General features: G+C 40.0%; 1 protein-coding gene across 1 annotated transcript in view; it reads left to right on the top strand.

The window, feature by feature from the left end:
* DOCK4 (dedicator of cytokinesis 4) overlaps window positions 1-20,238 on the top strand; it is a 428,942-nt gene that overhangs the window by 388,864 nt on the left and 19,840 nt on the right. The window contains exons 36-41 of the mRNA XM_042970201.1: window positions 792-940; window positions 2,657-2,743; window positions 4,523-4,627; window positions 10,013-10,154; window positions 11,545-11,711; window positions 14,323-14,409. Coding sequence (XP_042826135.1) covers window positions 792-940; window positions 2,657-2,743; window positions 4,523-4,627; window positions 10,013-10,154; window positions 11,545-11,711; window positions 14,323-14,409 — 737 coding nt within the window. The remainder of the gene's footprint in view (window positions 1-791; window positions 941-2,656; window positions 2,744-4,522; window positions 4,628-10,012; window positions 10,155-11,544; window positions 11,712-14,322; window positions 14,410-20,238) is intronic.

Raw genomic sequence — 20,238 nt, 5'->3', positions numbered from 1 at the left:
TCAAACATGTAGTGACTTCAGTAGCCATTACTGAAGATTTGTGGGGCCAACTGGGGGTCATACCATATAACACATAACAGTCTTCTCTCTCTGTCTCTCTTGTGTCTCTCTCTGTCTCTAGCTCTCTTTCACACACACACACACACACACACACACACACACACACACACACTTCATACTAACACTTCTTCTGCCCGTTCTAATCCCTCTTCTGTTGCTTGATTTTTTTTCTTCTTTGCACTTAGCTCCTCTCTGGCTTCTTTGCCCTAAATTCTGCCAACACCCTGACCCTACCCTTGAACTCCATTTTCAAATTTTAAAGCCTTCTGTTATCAAGAAGAATTTAGTTACCATTTGTTGTTTCCTAAGCATGCCCTTTGAAAGATGCCCATGGTCTCACCCCAAGGGATTTGCCAGCGAACTTCCCTAGCAATCAAAGGCATGTCTATTTCTTTGAACCATCTCCAATAAGATTTTCTTAACCATTTTTATTAAGCCAGCAGCATACAGGCATTGCATAAAAAAGGAGGGTTAAGAAGAGAAGGCAAGAAAGAGAAAGAAAGAAGTGGGGGAGGGAATGAATACAGGGAGCTGAAAGAGGAAGTACAAATCTCTGATAATTCTATCTTCCAAGGGGAAGCCATCACCTTCTTTTGCATATATTCTGAACATTTTCTTCATTATCATGAAATTCAGAAAATATTTTTTCCATTTTGTTCTAAACCAGCCCCATTCAAGGGGAAGTTGTTTGGGGCCCTGTCTCAATCATTGCCTTCCCACTTGGCTTGCAGAGGCTGCCTATACTCTCCTGTTATACGATGAGCTGTTGGAATGGTCTGACAGGCCCCTTCGGGAGTTCCTGACCTACCCCATGCAAACAGAATGGCAGCGCAAGGAACACCTGCATCTTGCCATCATCCAGAACTTTGACCGAGGCAAAGTAAGTAGCCCTACCCACCTGTGGCCTCACCCAACGTGGTTGTGTTGCTGTCATGTTGCCTTTCATTTCTAGTTTTCTGATGCCCACATCCTCAAGCCAGGCACCCTCAAATTTTAATATGCATTGAAAACACCCAAGAGTTTGTTAACATGCAGTCTGTTAAGATTTCCAGGTCCCGCCTCTAGACATTCTGATTAGGTATGTCTGGCCTGCGGCAGGGGATTTTATAACTTTGACAAGGACTCAAGGAGATTCCAATGTGTACAAATTTGGGGCCATGCCTTGACAAACACTGATCTGGAGGTTTTGACACCCAGGTATTTTATTCTCTAAAAAACCATGTTACCACCCCTCACCTGCCTTCCCAAATTGGTATGTGTTCTGTCCCATCCCACTTGTTTTGTTTAAAGAATTTTATGGCCTCCCATCGTATACTTAGAGATGCCATGGGGTCCTGAAAAACCTCACTGACCTAATGATGTCCTTTAGCACATCACCTCACTCCACCCCGTCTCCCTCTTGAAGGGCTTGCAGTACCCTTTAAAAAACACTTATGAATCTGACCACAGTTGTTTATTGACTTGAACATTTGGATGCTTTGGTGATACATGTCTTAGATTTAAATCTATCTTCCAAATTGCCAAGGTTAAACAGAAGACTAAAACACGGCTGTCATTCTTGTACAAAATATAATTGCTAATTTCATGCAAGGGAATTGCCTATCTTCCTATATCTTCTCTTTCCTATCTTCCTTTATTATTTATCTAAATATACTGACATATCATTTGTTACATTAATAGCAAGGAAATGCCTTTGTATCCTCCTTCGGTGGAGTTTCCATCTGTAGGATAAGCTGTTAAAAAATCTCTGTCCGCTCATCTTGGCCCTTCCAAGGGGTTTGTGCTAGATGTGGCATTACAGACTGTGGCCCCTGGGTCAAATGGCTCACTGCCTATTTCTGTACCATCCACATTCTAAGAATTGCTTTTACATTTTTAAGTGTTTGAAAAGTACCATAAGAAAAAGAATATCTGACAGGTGAAAATTACATGAAATTCACATTTCAGTGTCCATAGATGATTGCTTTATTAGAACACAGACAGGCTTATTCATTGTGGCTGCTTTCGTGCTTTAACAGTGGAGTTGAGTAGTTGTGACAAAGGCTGTATGGCCCACAAAGCCTGAATTATTTACTGTCTGGCCTTTTGCAGAAAGTTTGCTGACACTTGGGCTAGACGAAAGAATTTTTGCTTTTCTGCTGGAAATTAACCAGCTGGGTTAGATCCTCACAATTTACAAGTGCAATTGAGCCAAGCAAGGAATCGAGCTTGCCAGCTGTGGATAATTGGGCCTTAGGGGTCAGTAGTAATTCCCTCCTTAGCACGGAGGGCCTATTTATTCATCTACTTGGCCATTGTGGAACTGTAGTTATTTCAAGATGATGACTCTGAAATGACACCAGAAAATGATTCTGCACCATATGTTAATGCCTGTTCTGGTGGATCATATTTTCTTACTTCCTAAAGAGTTTTAATAATTTGCATGTTAATTGCATGCTGTTTTCAAGCTTAAAGTTGCAGTGATACTATTAAAGGTAAATTATAAAGATTAAGAAGTAAGGCTGGATGATCTGAAAGCAGTTACACCTTGACCTCTGGGTGGAAATAAGTAAATGTTGTGGGATCACGAGCATTTATATCGTGTATTTGTCCACAGTGTTGGGAGAATGGCATCATCTTGTGCCGGAAGATTGCAGAGCAGTACGAGAGTTACTATGACTACAGAAACCTGAGCAAGATGAGGGTAAGGTGCCCGGATGCATCCTAACCAGGCTATGGCATCCTTTTTTGATTAGCTTTCCAGTATCCTTCTATGAAATTAACTTTGTGATCATCTCGACATGTCTTGCAGAAAGCTTTTTTAAGTCTTTCCTCTGAAACATACTCAGCTATTTATACAGAGAAATAGCAGATGCTTTTGATTAGTGCACAAAAGTGAGCCCTTGATCCATGCGCAAACATCAGGTCTGAAATATACAATCAAATCCATGATTAATTCTTTTAGTTTACTGACGAAAATCTCCACACTGTTCAAGAGCTTCTCACTTGTACACAGATCTCTGTAACAATATACTATTGTTAGTCCCATAATCTGCACAGCAGAACAGTAGAAATGGCTAGCTGACCCATTTGTACATATTTGAGGGCTAAATTGTATAGGTGTCCACTCTAGCCTCAGCAATATGTTTTATTTGCTACACCTAAACCAAGGTCTTAGTACCCAAGAGCCCAAGGAGTTCAATATTCTGTGTCCCTGAACGAAACGTTTTGTCCCTTCTGTTCTTTTCCGATTCACACAGGTCCCTCTTGCACTGTTAAATCCTTATTCTTCAGAGTCATGAGTGTTTTGTGTCATCTTGTAACACCTCAGCTCTTCAGGGTTTCTAAAATAGGAAGCAGATTATGATGTTCCCTTTTAATTCTGAGGTAGCAGTTGAAGAGATGATATTGTAAACCTTTAACAGTCTGCAAAATCCCATACCCCACAAGTAACTCACTCAACCTGCAGAAACCGGCCCTGTACTACTGGTGTAGTATTTCATGTCAGTAGTTCATCACTATTTCTCCTAACATGAAGACCAAAGAGAAAAAACCTTGTTTTAACTTCAGTCCATCATGCTGGCTGGCTCTGGCAGGCACTGCAGTTTTATATAAAAACATCACTGTGCTTCTCTTGGCATACTGTCCCTGTAACAGAAGCGAGGTTACAATGTTTACCCAGGAGAGCCCTTGGGTATCATAGTCACTAAGATTTTTATAAACCCAAAGCATTACACTTCATGCCAACTGCTCTTTGGGGTGCTGTTACTGGGGGGCAGAGGGAGGGGGGAAGTTTTCAAGTGCAATATTAGTCTTTCTCTATAAACCCTGGGGATGATAATATCATGGAAGGAAAACTATAAGCTTTATGTGCTTCATAGTTCCAACATTGTCAGAGACACACTTAAGAGCTTTCACCCCAGACAGCACTTTGCACTATGGGTCTCCTTTGGTTTGGTTTATCCCTGTCCAACCTGTGCAAGGTTGCACCTTCCAAATGTCCTGAATTACTGTGACCAAGGAGAACCAGATCCACAGGTGGGTACATCCAGCGTGAGAGTTCTCCAGGAAGATTTGGCCTCTAGTAGTTCATTTTTTTTTTAAATTCATGTCACTTGTTATTTAATTGTGAAGATAATATTTTCTTGATGGACCTTGTGCTTAGAAATTATTTTCTCTGGTGAGAACATGTAATAATATTTGATTCTTAAAAGCAGGGTCAGAAAGCCATAGCCTATAGGCCTTGCACAACTGAGGAGTTGTGATAGACCATATGGCCTGCAAAACCTAGAATATTTATTCTCTGTCCATTTACAGCATAAGTTTGCTGATCCCTGCCTTAAAGCATAAAAAGGGAGTGAAATCTTCTTTTCTGCAAACTATAGTGAAGTTCTCCTTTATATAGAAGAAACACCCTCTTTTATAAACAAGTAGAGCTGAAAGATGAGATAAAATTATTAGAACCTCTCCTTTGCTTTGCTAGATGATGGAAGCCTCTTTGTATGACAAAATCATGGACCAGCAACGTCTTGAACCAGAGTTCTTCAGAGTTGGATTTTATGGGAAAAAATTTCCATTTTTCTTAAGAGTAAGTTAATACACTATTTAATTTGCTTTTATACTTCCAATATAGATACCCCAGTCAAGAACATCAAGATGTTAATGACATTTTGTCCTTTTAGGACCATAATATAAGAGATTTTTGTTTAACTTTTTAGTTTGTAGACAGTGTACTAAATCTAGACTACCTTGTTTTGAATAATTCACCAAATTATCAAACATTTCTTTGATTTTTCATCCTAAATTTCTAAGGTGACTATATTTTATGAGTAGTCTTTGCTAATTATAGTTGTTCCCCTGTGTGATTGACATTTACTGCTCTGTTTACTCTGTGATTTCCATGTAGTTTGCACTAGAGAAAAATGGTGAGGCACTTCAGATGACCATAAACCCTGCAGTCTTATGTCCTCTAGAAACTCCCTCCAGAATCATGGGAAGAGCCCAGTTACCACTTTTGTGAAAAGGGTAAATGTCACTCAACCAAAAGATCCCATTTATTGCTAGGATAAACTCTTTCCACCAAGGAAAATCTTCCAGACATTCCAAGGTACCTAGTGGATCATAAAATATTTGACTCTATTCTTACCATGGTTCACATTGTGCCAAGTTGTATCTTATGTGCTTGAAGACTTATTTAATACTTGAGTGTGTCACATATACTCACTTACATAAAAACGTTGGTTGGGAGAGGAAAGCTTCCTCCCCAGGCAACTGAGAAGTATCTGGAATAATTTGTGGATTGAGTGAATTCATTACAAACTTTAAATCCTCACATACAAATACTTTGGTATTTGTGTTGCCCTGAATCTTGCTTTAACTACCAGCACCTATAAATGAATATAGGATAGGGGTACTTGAAGGATAATGGAGAGGAGAAAGATTGGATTTCATTGTTTGCTTAATAATCGTTAACTTATCTGCCTTTTATAATCAAAGTTTTATATGTATTTATTCATTTACTTACATACAAAGTTTATATATATACATAGACACCAAATAGAGATATAGGTATAGATTCCAAAATATCCAAGCACCATAGGCAAAAATTCATTTTAGTATTACATGGAAGAAACACGGAAATGACAGGTTGATTGAAATGACCTATTATTTTGGTGCCACGCAGATGCAAGTAAAATCTCCTTGTCGGGTTCAAAAGAAACCAACGTGATAGTGTACGTGGTCCAAAGGCTGACTCTGCAGATGGACCTACGGGCAGAGGAAAGCTTGATTCTGGGTCAAAAACAGAGACAGGTTTAGAATACTTCCTGACTTTGAAAGACTGCTTTAAAGGTGGACATACTAAGCACAGGACTGTGATCAGCACCCCGCTGCCAAGTGCAGGTAGCCCGCATCCAGGTAGTGAGCGAAAGTGTGGACATTCTAGAATAGTGAGCAGTGCAGGGGCTGGAGACCCCACAGGAGGGTCCAGACATGACTCTGGTGCCACAGACCCCCTTCTTCTCTCAGCTCAAAATCAAGTGAAGTAAAAGATTACATTTTCTTCCACATCCTACTCAGGGCTAATCAATCCATTACATACAGTGGGTACAGAGTTTACAGATCATAATATTTTAGATGGCCTTCAAAAGTGTTTTCATTTCTTTTAAAGATCAGAAGGGAAAAATGAACTGTTTTCGTGGAAGAAAATGTTATATATTAAATTGTATATTATACATTAGACTATTAGGTATATATTTGTCCTCATACCAAATCAGTCTCTCAGTATGATTTTTGATACTGTTTTATAGAGAAAGAGGCCCACAAAAGTCATATTGTGGCCCTGATCAAATTCTGAGTGCAGGTAGCAAGTACACTCCATGTGTATCTAGTAAATAAAACTGTGATAAATAAAAGTGTAAAGTTTAAAAAAAAAATAGAAGTAGTTTAGGAGCCACAATTTTAAAAGGACTTTAGCAAATTAGAATACTGAATTGGCTAATAGAATAAATATTGTTAGGAAGTTAATTAGAATAAATCAACCTATGTTATTAGTCTTTTCAAAACAGCTTTTCCTGGAGCACCTGGGTGGCTCAGTCACTTGAGTGTCCAACTTCAGCGCAGGTCATGATCTCACAGGTCATGAGTTCAAGCCCCACATCGGGCTCTGTGCTGACAGCTCGGAGCCAGGAGCCTGCTTTGGATTCTGTGTCTCCCCCTCTCTCTACCACTTGCCCACTTGTACTCTTGTGTCTCTCTCTCAAAAATAAATAAGGACTTTTAAAAAAAATTTTTTTAAAAAACAAAACAAAAAAACAGGTTTTCTAGGTATAGATGATATTTTCTTCAAAATGAAAGAGAAGGGTTACCCTCTATTGGTTTCTAAAAGGCACCACACCCTTCAGAATCATGGGGCTGGACCTCTTTTTAGGAAATCAGATTCCAGTCTGTCCTTCAATTTAAAAATATGCAAATTTCAACATTAAAAATTTCCTCTTCATGGGGGTGCCTGGGTGGCTCAGTTGGTTAAGCATCCAACTTTGGCTCATGTCATGATCTCATGGTTCATGAGTTTGAGCCCTGTGTCGGGCTCTGTGCTGACAGCACGGAGCCTGGAGCCTACTTTGGATTCTGTGTCTCCCTGTCTCTCTACCCCTCTCTCACTCATGGTCTGTCTGTCTGTCTGTCTGTCTCTCTCTCTCTCCCTCTCAAAAATAAATAAACATTAAAAAATTTTTTTACATAAATAAAAATTTCCTCTTTGTGATCATTTTCAAGATAATTTTTCAAGTTGAAATAAATTAATACATTTATATAAGTGTACGATTTAAGTAGTTTTTACCCTCTTGGAAAATGGGTTCTTTATTGACAATTTCTTTACGCACAGAATATCTCTGCATAGTGATTTGGAAAGAATAACTGAGATCAAGGATGAGAGAGACATTTGCTTTTCATTGTATGTCCTGTACTGTTTGGGATTTTTTTTTCTTTTTTTTTTTAACCATTGGTGTGTAATTCCTTTTCAAAAGAAAAAGACAATGAAAAAAAAATTTTTTTTTAAGTATTAACAAAGGTAACCTAGCAATTCGACTCCTGGGTATATACTCAAGAGAAAATATATGTCTACACAAAGACCTATACACAAATGTTCATAGCAGCATTATTCATTATTGCATAAAAGTGGAAGCAGCCCAAACGTCCATTAGCCTATAGATAGAAAAACATAGGGTATATTCATACAATGGAATATTGAGCAGTAAGAAGGGAATAAAGTACTGTTACATGGTACAAAGTGGTTCAGCCACTTTGTAGCATATATTAAGTAGAAGAAGCCAGTCACAAAACACTACATGTTGTATGATTCCATTTATATGAAATGTCCAGAATAGGCAAATCCACAGAAACAGAAAGTAGATTAGTGGTTGCCAGGGGCTGGGGTGGGGGATAGGGGTGCAGGGGCAGAGGAAACAAGGAATGAGTGCTAATGGATAAGAGTTTCTCTACAAGGTAATGAAAATGTTCTCAAATTCAACAGTGGTGATAGTTGCTCTGTGCATATACTAAAAACCTTCAAAAGGGTGTATTTTATGGTATGTGAACTATATCTCAAAGCTGTGATGAAAAAAGTATTGATCGAAGAAATGTTTAATTCTTTTTTATTTCCTGACAACTCCAATATCAGATGCCAAGTTTATTTTTATTTCAGAATGACTTTTTAACACCATTAAATGATTATATGCTTAGAATAACCCCTGATTTTACAACCTGCTCGAAGATTTAAGCATTGCTTTAAAAATGTTGCAGTTATTAGAACAGTCAGATACTTACTTTGGGACTTCTGTAATATGCAGGAATATATATCATATATATAGTCTTATTTTATCAAGCAAATTTATTATCTTTTGAATAGAATTTAAAAAAAATAGTATCAGAAAGTATACTTTGTTTTATCTAGAAAGTTTTAAATATGGGATTGTTAGTTCGGCGGGGGTGGGGGGGTCCTGATTTCTAGGTAGTCTGTCTTAGCCTGTATTACCAAAGGATTGTGATTTATTTGGAAGTTTGTGAAGAATTGTGGCAGGTTTTCAGAGCCCATTCCCTGCTCTTTTTTCTGCTTGCCTCCACCTGCCTTTTCTCAGCTGCAACCCTGAGCCCCCTGCCCCCTGCCCCCTGGTTTCTGACTTCCTCCAGGTGACTCAGAGTTCTTCCTTAGGGCATTTTGTGTAATTATAAGAACCTCTGAGAACCTTGGGCCTTAGCTCCCCAAGACCATGAACCACGCCCTCTTTCTCTTAAAGATCTTCAGGGCATGTCACCTACAAGCTTTCGTGGTCCCCATAGCTGCTAGGAGTTTTTTCTGGATGTGTTAGCCATGTTCAGTGGAGACAGAGCTCAGGCCTTGGTCTCACACCTGAGTTTGAATCTAATACACATGGCCTAAGTACATAAAGATCTTGATCCGTGGTTCCCAATTATAAAATGGGGCAGGATGTGGGAATGACCCCCTCACGTTTGTTGGGGTTAAATAAGATATATGCAGAGTACCTAGTCAGTGACTGTTTTCAACAGTTGTAACTTCATTATTATTCACCTGTCAGGAAGAGTTCCCTCATATCTAACCTGACTTCAAAGGTGCTTTCCAGAAACCTGCCCATCTTTCCAGCTCTTTAGACTACCTCAAGGATAACCTTCACCATTTTTTGCCTGAATGAGAGGCAGTCCCAGCCCACAGAGTGCTTCTATATCTTGTAAAAGAAAACAAACAAAAAACAAAACAAAACAAAATAACGTCCAACATTTAGCAAGGCCCTAAAAATCCTAAGTCTTATCTTGGGCCAGTTAATAAGACTCTCGGCTACAGGAAGCCAAGCCCAGTTTGTTACGGCGGGGAAGTTTCCCATTCCGGCCCTGCTGAGAGCAGGAATACAGACGGTGATAGTCTTCCTTTTTTCCATGCAGGAATCCAGTGTCGAGGATCTGGTGTTGATCTCTGTGGCCTTTATAAAAAAAATGCATTAACACGCATTTTTGGAGATTGCATTTACTTTCTTTTCCTCCAAATTGAGAATTCACCCACCAAACTCTGATATCCAGCTTATCAAAAAAAAAAAAAATCTTTAACACATGTGCTCATTAGCATTCAGAGAGAACATGATTGCTTTGTTTTATACTTCGGTGCTCTGAGAATCAGATGCCTCTTTGCACCTCATGCACACAAGCTTGGCACATACTACTGAGTCTTATCAAAAGCAGTAGAAAGTGAAGCTCATGATCCTTGCCCTGCATTTTTCATATCTGGGCAAATTTTTCAGACTGTGTCAGTGTTTTGGATTTGTTGTTGTTGTTGTTGTGACAGTCTATTGATGTGAGGCATATGCTCCCTTACTGCCAGTGCCCTATTTTTTGGCTTCTCTCTGTAATTAATGCACTCGATTATATGGCTCTAATTTCTTTTTTTTTTTTATTTCTCCTGCAGAATAAGGAGTTTGTGTGTCGAGGGCATGACTACGAAAGGCTGGAGGCCTTCCAACAGAGAATGCTGAATGAGTTCCCCCACGCCATCGCCATGCAGCACGCCAACCAGCCTGATGAGACCATCTTCCAGGCAGAAGCTCAGTGTATCCACACCTAGGAGGGGCTGCAGTGAGTGCAGTTAGAGCCGCTGGCCATTAGCCGCAGCGCATTTTCGTGCAAGGCTGTTCAGCCTCTGGCCCCCTCTGCCATAGCCATGTTCTCACTCTCTCCTTCTCATCCTCTTGATGTCAGCTTAGCTCCTTCTGAACAGAATGTTCTGGTTATTATCACAATGTCAGTTGAAAGGAAATCCCTTAAGGATTCTGGTAAAGAATTTTTTCCTTTCAATTAAAACTTTTCTGTGTCTCAGACCTGCTTTTAAAGCACCTTTTAGTGATCTCCCTTAGAATAATTTTCCTCCAACATATCCTGTGGAAACTGCTTCAGTTCGAGGAAATGATAGTGTTATATTTACTGGCACATATCATTCACCCCCTTTTTCTGTGATACTTTTATTCTGGAAGGAAGGAAACAAGGTACCTTAGTGTCTTTGGGGGAACTCTTAGCCGTGGCATCCTGGACAGCCTTTAGTGATGGCTGTGTAATTGAAACTCCCATTGTCTAAATACAAACAATCCAAATGAAATTACACAGGCATTAGAGACAAAGGGAATTCACCCCAGCACTCCTGTGTGATGGCTTCTGTCTTCCTGAAACTTATGTTCATAAAGAAGACAAGAAACTCCCACTGATAATTATGGATACCATTTCAAAGTAGAAAATAAAATGCAATAGAAGAAAGAAATTCCATAAGGGAAAAGATTTTGCTGTCCTTCTGAGGATGAAAAAAGAAGGTGTAAAACATACAAGTAAATATGATATCCCTCTAATGTAATTTTTTAAATATCAACTACACCAGCAACACTCTGCTTATCAGTAGAAGATTTGGGAGAGTGATAGCTTAAGTGTGGGAAGGCTGGAGACACGGAGCATCACACAGGTAAATACAAATCACTCACAACGGGTTCCTGTCTTTGGTCATGGTTGCATGGGTATTTATACATTATTATACAAACAAATTAAGAGGGGACATGCATAGACTAAGGATAAGAGTGTCTCTTAAGCAAGGATTACAGTTAATGTAATTCTAAGTACCTAAGATCCAAGCCATAGCCACTCACCCCCACCAAAAAAAAAAAAAAAGAAAGAAAGAAAGAAAACAAATCAGTGATAAATAAATTCACAAGTTATAGACATTTTAAACAGATACTTTGTCAGAATCACCTACCTGAAACTAGTTCAAGGCATGTAGTTTGAGAAATGATTTGTTGTCAGCTGAGTTCTTGGCACCTTCCTAGCAATTTTTAAAATGATTTCGAACCAATGGAAACACCAGATTGTTACCCATCCTCTTCTCTCTGCCACGGCTCAGTTTGAGCCAGATTTCCACCGAGTTTGCCAAGTTGGGTTTCCTCCTTGACTTTTTAATCCTAGATTTACAGATATATGCTGTTACTCCCATTCCGGAGAGCCAGGAGGTCCTGCAGAGAGAGGGTGTTCCGGACAACATCAAAAGTTTCTATAAAGTGAATCATATCTGGAAATTCCGCTATGACAGACCATTTCACAAGGGCACCAAAGATAAAGAGAATGAATTCAAGGTATCGTGCAGTTCTATTACACGTGGTTTCCTGTGAGAATCTTGGGACAAGCCGCTCGATAAATATTTACTCAGAATAGAGTCAGGTGATAGAACCAGAAGGGAGGAGAAATCATTTAGTCTTGTTGATCTCAAATTCTTCTGCGTATCAGATTGAGTCAGGAATCCTGACTCAGTAGGTCTGAGAGGAAGCCCTGGAAGCAGCTTTTTTTGTGACCGTGCCGGTAGTCCTCAGACCAGCCTCGGAGATGTCATGATTGAGCTCAGCCCTCTCATTCATTCATACGGAACCAACTGTGGGGACCTCAGAATATTTGTTCTGAGATACCACAGACCACAGTGAGTGAAGAATGCTTAATCAATAGGGGAAAAGAAGATTCGGAGACTGGGAGCAGCAGAAAATTTCTGTGTGATCTTCTGCTTTTTCTTGTTAGAATGATGTGTCATTAGGACTTGTGAGAAGACACAGGATAAAAGCAAACCATAGACTCCTTGCATGTGCCAGTCCGTTGTGAGTAGTTGCAATATGCCTTACCGTCCAGAGCTCCCTCTGGCTGTCTCTCAGCTCCACAGGGGGAAAGGGGCATGATGGTCCCACAGACACATTATAGTCTCCTCTTTCCTTGACACTGACAAGGCAAGACCAGATAGATCTCTGTTAGTCACTATTTTCCCCCATACAAAGAATGCAAAACAAACCTATTGTGGGTTATTTGGCTTGGTTTCTTTCATCACAGTGTCTCTTTAAGCTGGGAAACATTCTCCTGATACTGTTAGCAATGACTGTCTGATGTTGATTCCCCTTGTGGCCTCTGCCTAAGTGCCATTTCCCAGTGTGCCCAGCAGTAGCTCCAGGAGTTAGGCATGGCCATTCTGCAGTGTTATGATGGCCCTCAACACAGCCGTCCTCTGTGCAAAGAGGTCTGATGGCTTAAATATCAAGGCAAAGAAACTATGGGAAGACAGAACTGGGAGGTTCCTGAAAAGATCCATGAGCATTTTCTAGTCCTTTTGGATACTCCGATTTTTGTTAGCATCTCGCCAAACCAATTAGTGATCGTTGGTTTATGCTATGGTTTTCACCAGTTGTTTACACTGAACAAGTCAGAGATCCACTGGAGTCAGGCAGCTGACTTGCTCAGGGTCACATTCTCATTACCCATACACCCTACACCTTCTGGTATCTTCTCCTTTGCATTTTCTGCTGTACCACCTTTCCTCATGGCTATCACTTTAAGTATTTATCCGTGGTATAGCAGTCCTCCTAGAAAATGATGATAAATCTGGCTCCTGCTTCCTGTGCCGACAGCCCTTGGCATCTGGCTCCAAACTGCCCCTCCGGAAGCCTCATCTGCGCCACAGCCCACCCACTCACCCTCCTCTCAGCTCCCGCAACATTGAACTTCTCTTCTTCATCTCCTGCCATGCCCTTTTCGCAAGCAATCGGGGCCTCAGCGCAGGCTGCTTCCTGCTGCCTGCAGCGCTCCCCCCCCTTCCTCCGCCTGGCAAACTCCTACTCACTCTTCAGCATTCCACTCACGTGTCACCTCCTCTGAAAAGTGCTGTCCTCCTCCCACAGAATGAGGTGCCTGCCTCCTTCCTTCTGCTTCCCCCAGCACTTCCAGCATGCCTTTCTCTTTGCCCTGAGCCCTTCCATATCTGCTTACCTCCTTGTCACCACCAGAAGGCTTCCAGCCACTGTCACAGGGGACTCTGCCCAGTAGATCTTGGCTGACACGAAGAAATCCTCCTGTTTTTTGTTGTTGTTGAATACGTGGCATTCTTTCAGGGATTTTGTAAAGTATATCATTCTCTTGAGAATATACTTTGTTTAAATAAGAAAAATGAGGCATGGGTACAGAAACATGGTTGACGAAGGTGAAATCTATCATCAACAGCTGCTCTTATCAAGGCGGCCATGCCTTCATGTGTCATGGGGATGCTCTTCCTGACCAGGGGAAGCCTCCGCTCTTTAAATACAGATCCTCTTGGGTGGTGGCAGTTCAAACGTGCATGAGGAAGTGTGCACGGTGAGGAAGTCAGAAGTTCTAGCAGGTGGGGTCTGTGCTGGCTCTACAGGTGACTAGAATATACCTCTGAGCAGGTCATGTTGCCTCCTTGATGCTTAGCGTCTTCATCTTTAAAATAGAAAGATAGAGCTCCATGATTCCTCCTGGGCCTTTCCTCCTTTGGGATGTTGTTATTCTGATCCTGTGTTGACTAGCTGATACTATTACCCCTTCCAGATAGAAATGACAAGCCCCAAGACCTGAAGGAGTGAAGAGAGTTTAAATTGGAATTTGAAAGAAATTGCAAAGGAAATAATGGGATGGCCTGTTACTCTATTTTAAGCTTGTTGTCTGAAGTAGATCATTTATTGCACACAGGAAAAAGTGTCAGACAACATAGAATGGCATTATTAACCTAGCTTCAGCTATACCTTACGTGGTAACTTCTTGAGTGTGAAGGGATTACCCACGTGCTAGAATGAATACTAAGGAAAAGCTTCCAGAAATCAGCAAACCTGACCAAATTGATGGCAAACATTAGTGATAGCTCAGTAACTAGAAAGAAGGGACACTTGGGGATTTAATTTGTTTTGTATTCCGTAGAGTCTCTGGGTGGAGAGAACATCATTATACTTGGTGCAGAGCTTACCTGGAATTTCCCGCTGGTTTGAAGTGGAAAAGCGTGAAGTGGTAAGGATCAGAGCTTATTCTCAAGTACTTTCCCATCACAGTTGCTCACTGGGAGTCCCGCCATATGTCAGTTGCTTCTGCTGTTGACTCCAAGTCCATGGAAGCACATATAAGTTAGTGAATGTTTATGGTATTGACCGCTGTGACCGAGGCTTTAGGGGAACATTACTGTTCTCCTAGTCTGGCCGGTCAGAGGGATTCTCCAAAAAATAACTACGACTGCAGCATGTAAACAACTCAGGCCCTCGAGTTAGGGGAGCTGGTATTTGAACTACTGCAGGCTAGTGGGGAGGGGTTCTCTACCTTATCTTATTTAATCACCAGACCAAAACTATGAGGTATGTATTTCTATCCCTATTTTTACAGGTCTTAACAAGAAGTTAAAAGCCTTTGCCGGAGGTCTCATGTTAAGATGTTGAAAAAGGATAGACTCAAACCCAGATATTCCTGCCTCAAAAGCCAGTTACATCCAACTCTTTTAGCTCAATTTCCTTACAGGCAGCCTGAGGCTAGTACAGAGCCCCAGCACTGTATCTGACGCACTGGAGGTCCATGCTGTTACCTTTGGCAGTAGAACAGAGGCTGCTGAGTTGGTCTCACTGAGCAGTCCTGGATGAACACCAGCTAGAGACCCTTGGGTGTCATTATAGAACCTGGAAACTGCAGCACCCGTGTCCCCTTCAGGTTGTAAACCATGCCCCAGCTCGAGCCCCCAGTTCTGGGTGCTGACAGCAGCTACATCCAGGGTGAAACCTCGCCTTGCTGCCTGTGCTGTTCTTCAGGCTGGCTGCACCTTGATGGCAGCCCTGCACCCAAGCAGCATCCCTTCTCCCTCCTTTGGGACGTCCATCCTGGCTGAGGCCAGCCCTCTGATGGCCGGAGTCCTCTAGCTGATAGAAGACATGGCAGTTGTGAAGACATCATTTAACCCCTTTCTTAGGTAACAGGCTCATTCCGTCAGTGCGTAAATAAAAGCAGCTTTTGCCCAAATGGTCTTCCAAGAATGCCTCGTCCTGCCTGAAATCTCACTAAGCATTGAAACCACTCAGCTTATCATGCTCATTGAAGCTAAGGATCTAGTGGCATTTTCCTTTTACAATGCTAAAATTTTCATATGGCTTCCTAGACAAATGGAACTCAGTTTATCAGACTGCCTCAGTGCTGTTGTATTCTTGTAGGTTCTGAGTCCAGGGTCACCACTGATGTACCTTGGTGCCTTCCATAGAAGAGGAGAGGTCGCCCAACAGTGTCAGAAAGTCTTAGCCTTATGCTTCCCGCTGAATGGCATGGGCCCAACCCACATCGCTGTTCTTAGTCATCTACCCTGCATTAATGATTCAGAGAGCCATTTCAGCTACTTACTACCCAGAGGGTTAAATTCTCTGAGGTCTCACCAGTGGCCCTAACCTTTGAAGTATTACCCCCTCACACACACACACACACACACACACACACACACACACACACACAACTCATAGAAAGTACCATGCTGATAATGACTAAAGAAGCATTACTAAGCACAACCTTTCAAACATCAGCTGCTTACTTTATTAGAATATATAATCTTACATTCTGTCAAACAGAACAAATTTAATTGGGCTACTTTGTTCTCTGAACACAGCCCACTCATGACAACCTTATGTCTCTCTCTTGTTCCCACTGCCTGGGATGTCCTCACCCTCTATTAAAGTTGCTGGTTTACTACTTTACTTTAATTCATAGTGTATGAGGCCCTTGAGATCAGAGGCAGTAGGTACTAAATACATATATGCCAACCTGAACTGAAATTCCTTATGTACGTTGTCAAAATCTGAAAGATTCTGAAAAACCAAAGGTGTTGTCATAAGGTCAGCTCCAAAACTCAATTGGTAATAAACCTAACCTGATCTGCTGTTAGGACCATTTACGATCTTTATTTCACATAGTATGAATATTCATATGTTTTATTTCAGAAATATTAAAGCATTGGTTAAAAATAATCTTCCCGGACCCTGCTTGACGGTTACATAATAAACTATCTGTGCCTTATATTATGTTTCTAAAATCTGAAATTTTCTGAATTGTGAACCATCTGGTACCAAAGGTTTCTGATGGGATTGTGGGCCTTTATTCTCTAACCCATAGCCCCAGAGTTTATTATCCCATTCTTGCAAAGATAGCAAAGCCTTTGAAGTACTGTTTTCTCAGTAATTGTTTTTATTGTTTTGAGAACAAATAAAAAAATAGGTACTTCCCCCATTAACAAGTAAGCTCATTTAAAAATTTTTAAACAAGATAAAAAAAAACACAAAAGAAATTTGTGATGACTTTTTAAACTCCAACTAAAGATAATGAGAATATTTTCACATCTCACATTATATCCATCAGAAAATCACGTGGCTCTCCTCTCAAAATATATGCGGAATCCAGCCACTCTTCACCAGCCCCTACTCATAGCGCCATCTAGTGTCTGATTTCTGCAGTAGTGTCTTAAGTGGTCACATGCTTCTACCCTAACCCCTTGCAGTCACTTCTGTGTACAGCATCCGGTGTCCCTTTTAAATTTAAGTTGTATCATACAAAAATAAATACATAACAAACCTGATGTACCCATCATTTTATTTAAACAGCTGTCAAAAAGGCCAATTTTGTCTCATCAGCTCCATCCTCTTTTACACTGGATTATTTTGAAGTAAATGTGACATCATATCATCTCATCTATAAATAATTCAGTATGTATATTAACAAAAAAACATAACCACAATAACGAAAAAACATAACCACAATGTCATACGTTATCCCGTCTTAAAAAATGAACAGTAATTCCTTGACGTAAAATAACCAGCGTTTACACTTCACCAAGAGTCTGTTTCTTTTATGAGTTTTTGTTTATTTGTTGTCTTTTGTTGTTTGAAGTCAGATCCACATCAGGGCCATACATCGCACTTGGCTGAAATGTCTTCTAAGGTCTCTTTTGATTTATAGGTTCTCCCTGAATTGCTCTTTTTCCCCTTGCAATTTGCAGCCTGCGAACCAATGGGGTAATTTAACATGTTTCTTTGCCCCTATACTTTTTGTAAATTGGCAATTAGATCTAGAGACTTGATAAGATGCTGTTGTTATTATTGGTTTTTGTTTATTATTTTTTTTTGCAAGAGTACTTCCTAGGTGGTGTTATGCTTCTGGTTGTCTCTTTTTTGTTGTTACATTGGAAGCCACTGATGATCATGGCCCCAGCCTACTGAGTGTCGCAAAATGGTAAAATACTTTATCACTCCTTTTTTGTTTATTCATTGGAACACTTCTGTAATGAGAAACATTCCCTCATCGACTGTATGATTACCCTGAGGTATAGCAAAGGAAGGATGACACCCTACAGAAGCGACCAGAGAAGTTTTTTGTTTGGTTGGCTTTGTTTTATGTATCATTCGTAACTCGTGGAGTTAAGCATACTGGGTTGTTTTTTTTTTTTTTTTTTTTTTTTTAACTCATTGTAATTGTTACTCTTACTGATTTTCAAGTTGTTCCATTTTGCCCATTGGGAACCTCTTCAAATTGACTTTTGAGTCTTTTTTACAGTATCCAAGTATTCGTTGTTACTGAGCTAACACATAGGACTGGATTGTCAAATCAGATGTGGGAATCAGCATCAAGCTTTACTAATAACTTTAAGGCAATCAAGAGGCTCATATGAAGCAGAGAGACATCTGAGACCTCAGGCCTTGGCCTCCAGGTCCTTCTTTCTCACATCAATAATAATTTGGAACAGATGGAGTCTCTAAGTGAAATTCACGGGATCCCTCATACACAGGGTACATTTAAATTATGAAATTCACATTATGAAATACTCCATTTTATACTGCAGACAGTTATAAAACTTACCTGGGACATTATGTAGGGAATCCTATATCGTGGCTTATCAGTTTTATTACTGAAAGCAATCCTTAGCTGGGGACACAGATACCATCTCCTCCTTCTGGCAATTAGTCTTGGACTGTTTACTTGAAGGTTCAGTTGACAAGGGGATAAGACCAGATCACCTGCCTTCCTTTCTGTTCCCCAAGGATATTCCTCCATTAGAGACAGTGAATGAATCACAGGCCAGCTGCTTTACTGCCTTCCTCCCAGCCGCCTTCCTGGCTTACTGGGATAACTAGGTTCTCCATTTCTCCAATGACTCCCGTTTCTTTTTGGTGGTAAACAGCATTTAAAGATCACAATCCAGGGACAAGAGGAAAATAATCTTTCAATGAATGTTTTTTACACATTGTTTTTCACATACTTCTTTTGACCATCTCTTTAGAATAATTTCCCTAGAAATGAATTGGTCTATCAAAGAGTCCACAATTTAACCTTTGATTCATGGGCCAACAATGGCATGTATCAACTTCTGTCTTGTCTGGTGGAGATAACTGTTCTTGAGAATACCCATTTTCCCACCATCCTCTCCAACACTGGGGGTTATGTTATTTTAATCTTTACTAATAATAAACCAAAAATGATCATACTAGGGTTTGTTTGGGTTTTTTTTTTTTTTTTGGCATTTGTTGAATGCAAGTGAAGATGATATTTTTTCATATATTTATTTCCTCTTTCTATTTATTTTGTGAATTATAGCCTTTGGTTTTCTTCAGTATTTGAGAAATAACAATAATTTATCAGGAATATATATGGAAATATTTCCCCAAGTTACTGTTTGTCTTTTGTCTGTGCTTGTTGCAATTTGTTTTTGAATTTTTTCATATTAATAGCATTTGAACTTCTAAAGATGAGCATGAATTTTTTTCCCCATTGGCCAAAACACAATATTTTTCATCTTAACCATTTTTAAGCATACAGTACAATAGTGTTAACTACGTGTGCATTATTATGCAACAGATCAGTTTTATCTTGCAAAACTAAAACTCTATCCATTGAATATTTCCCCTTTCTCCCCTCCCCAGCCCCTAGCAACCAGTGTTCCATTTTCTAAGATGTCTGACTTTTTACCTTTTAGTCCATCAGAATTCTCAGACTTTTCCTTTATGATTTAGGTTTTATGATTATAAAACAAAGGCTTATTGTCCTAAACAGTAAATACTTATTTACCAGCACTCTGTAAAGAAACACAACATTGCCAATAGCACCCTAGAAAGTTCCCATGTACTCCTTCACAGTCACAAGTCACTCACTTTCCATTACAGGTCACCACTATCCTCACTTACCTGGTATCCATTCCCTTCCTTGGTTGGTCACCTAAGTTTATGATTCTCTAAAACAAGTCAATTTAGTTTAGTCTGGTTTTGAACTTGATGTAACTGTATCATAGTGTATATATTCTCTTGTAACTTGGTTCTGTCACTCAGTATTATTTGTCACAGTGTTATTACATGTGACTGAAGTTTGTTTTCACTGCTGCATACTCTTCCATTGTGAGAACATACCACAATATGTTTATGCATTCTCTTATCAATGGACATAGGGATTTTGGAGACATTTATGACAATTTTTGTACATTTCTTCACACACATGTACATACATCTCTTACTTTTTTTTTCTCAAACATACGCTTGCATAGAATTGCGAGACCATAAAATATAATAAAGATATCTTTAACTTTAGTGTTTAATGCCAAACTGTTCTCCAAAGCGATTGAAACAATTTGAACTTCCAACAGCAGAAATTGAGAGATTCTAGTACTCTCATTCTCACCCTCATTTGCTATTGTCATATTTATTTTTGCCATTTTGGTGAATGGTTAGTACTATATTATTGTACTGTTTTTCACTTTTTTGATCACAAATGAGGTTCAACACCTTTTCATATATTTATTGACCACTTGGTCTTCTTCCTTTGTAAATATAGTGCCTG

Source organism: Panthera tigris, chromosome A2, assembly GCF_018350195.1.
Source record: "Panthera tigris isolate Pti1 chromosome A2, P.tigris_Pti1_mat1.1, whole genome shotgun sequence".
Lineage (NCBI taxonomy): Eukaryota > Metazoa > Chordata > Mammalia > Carnivora > Felidae > Panthera > Panthera tigris.
This window is presented reverse-complemented; position numbering and strand designations above follow the sequence as displayed.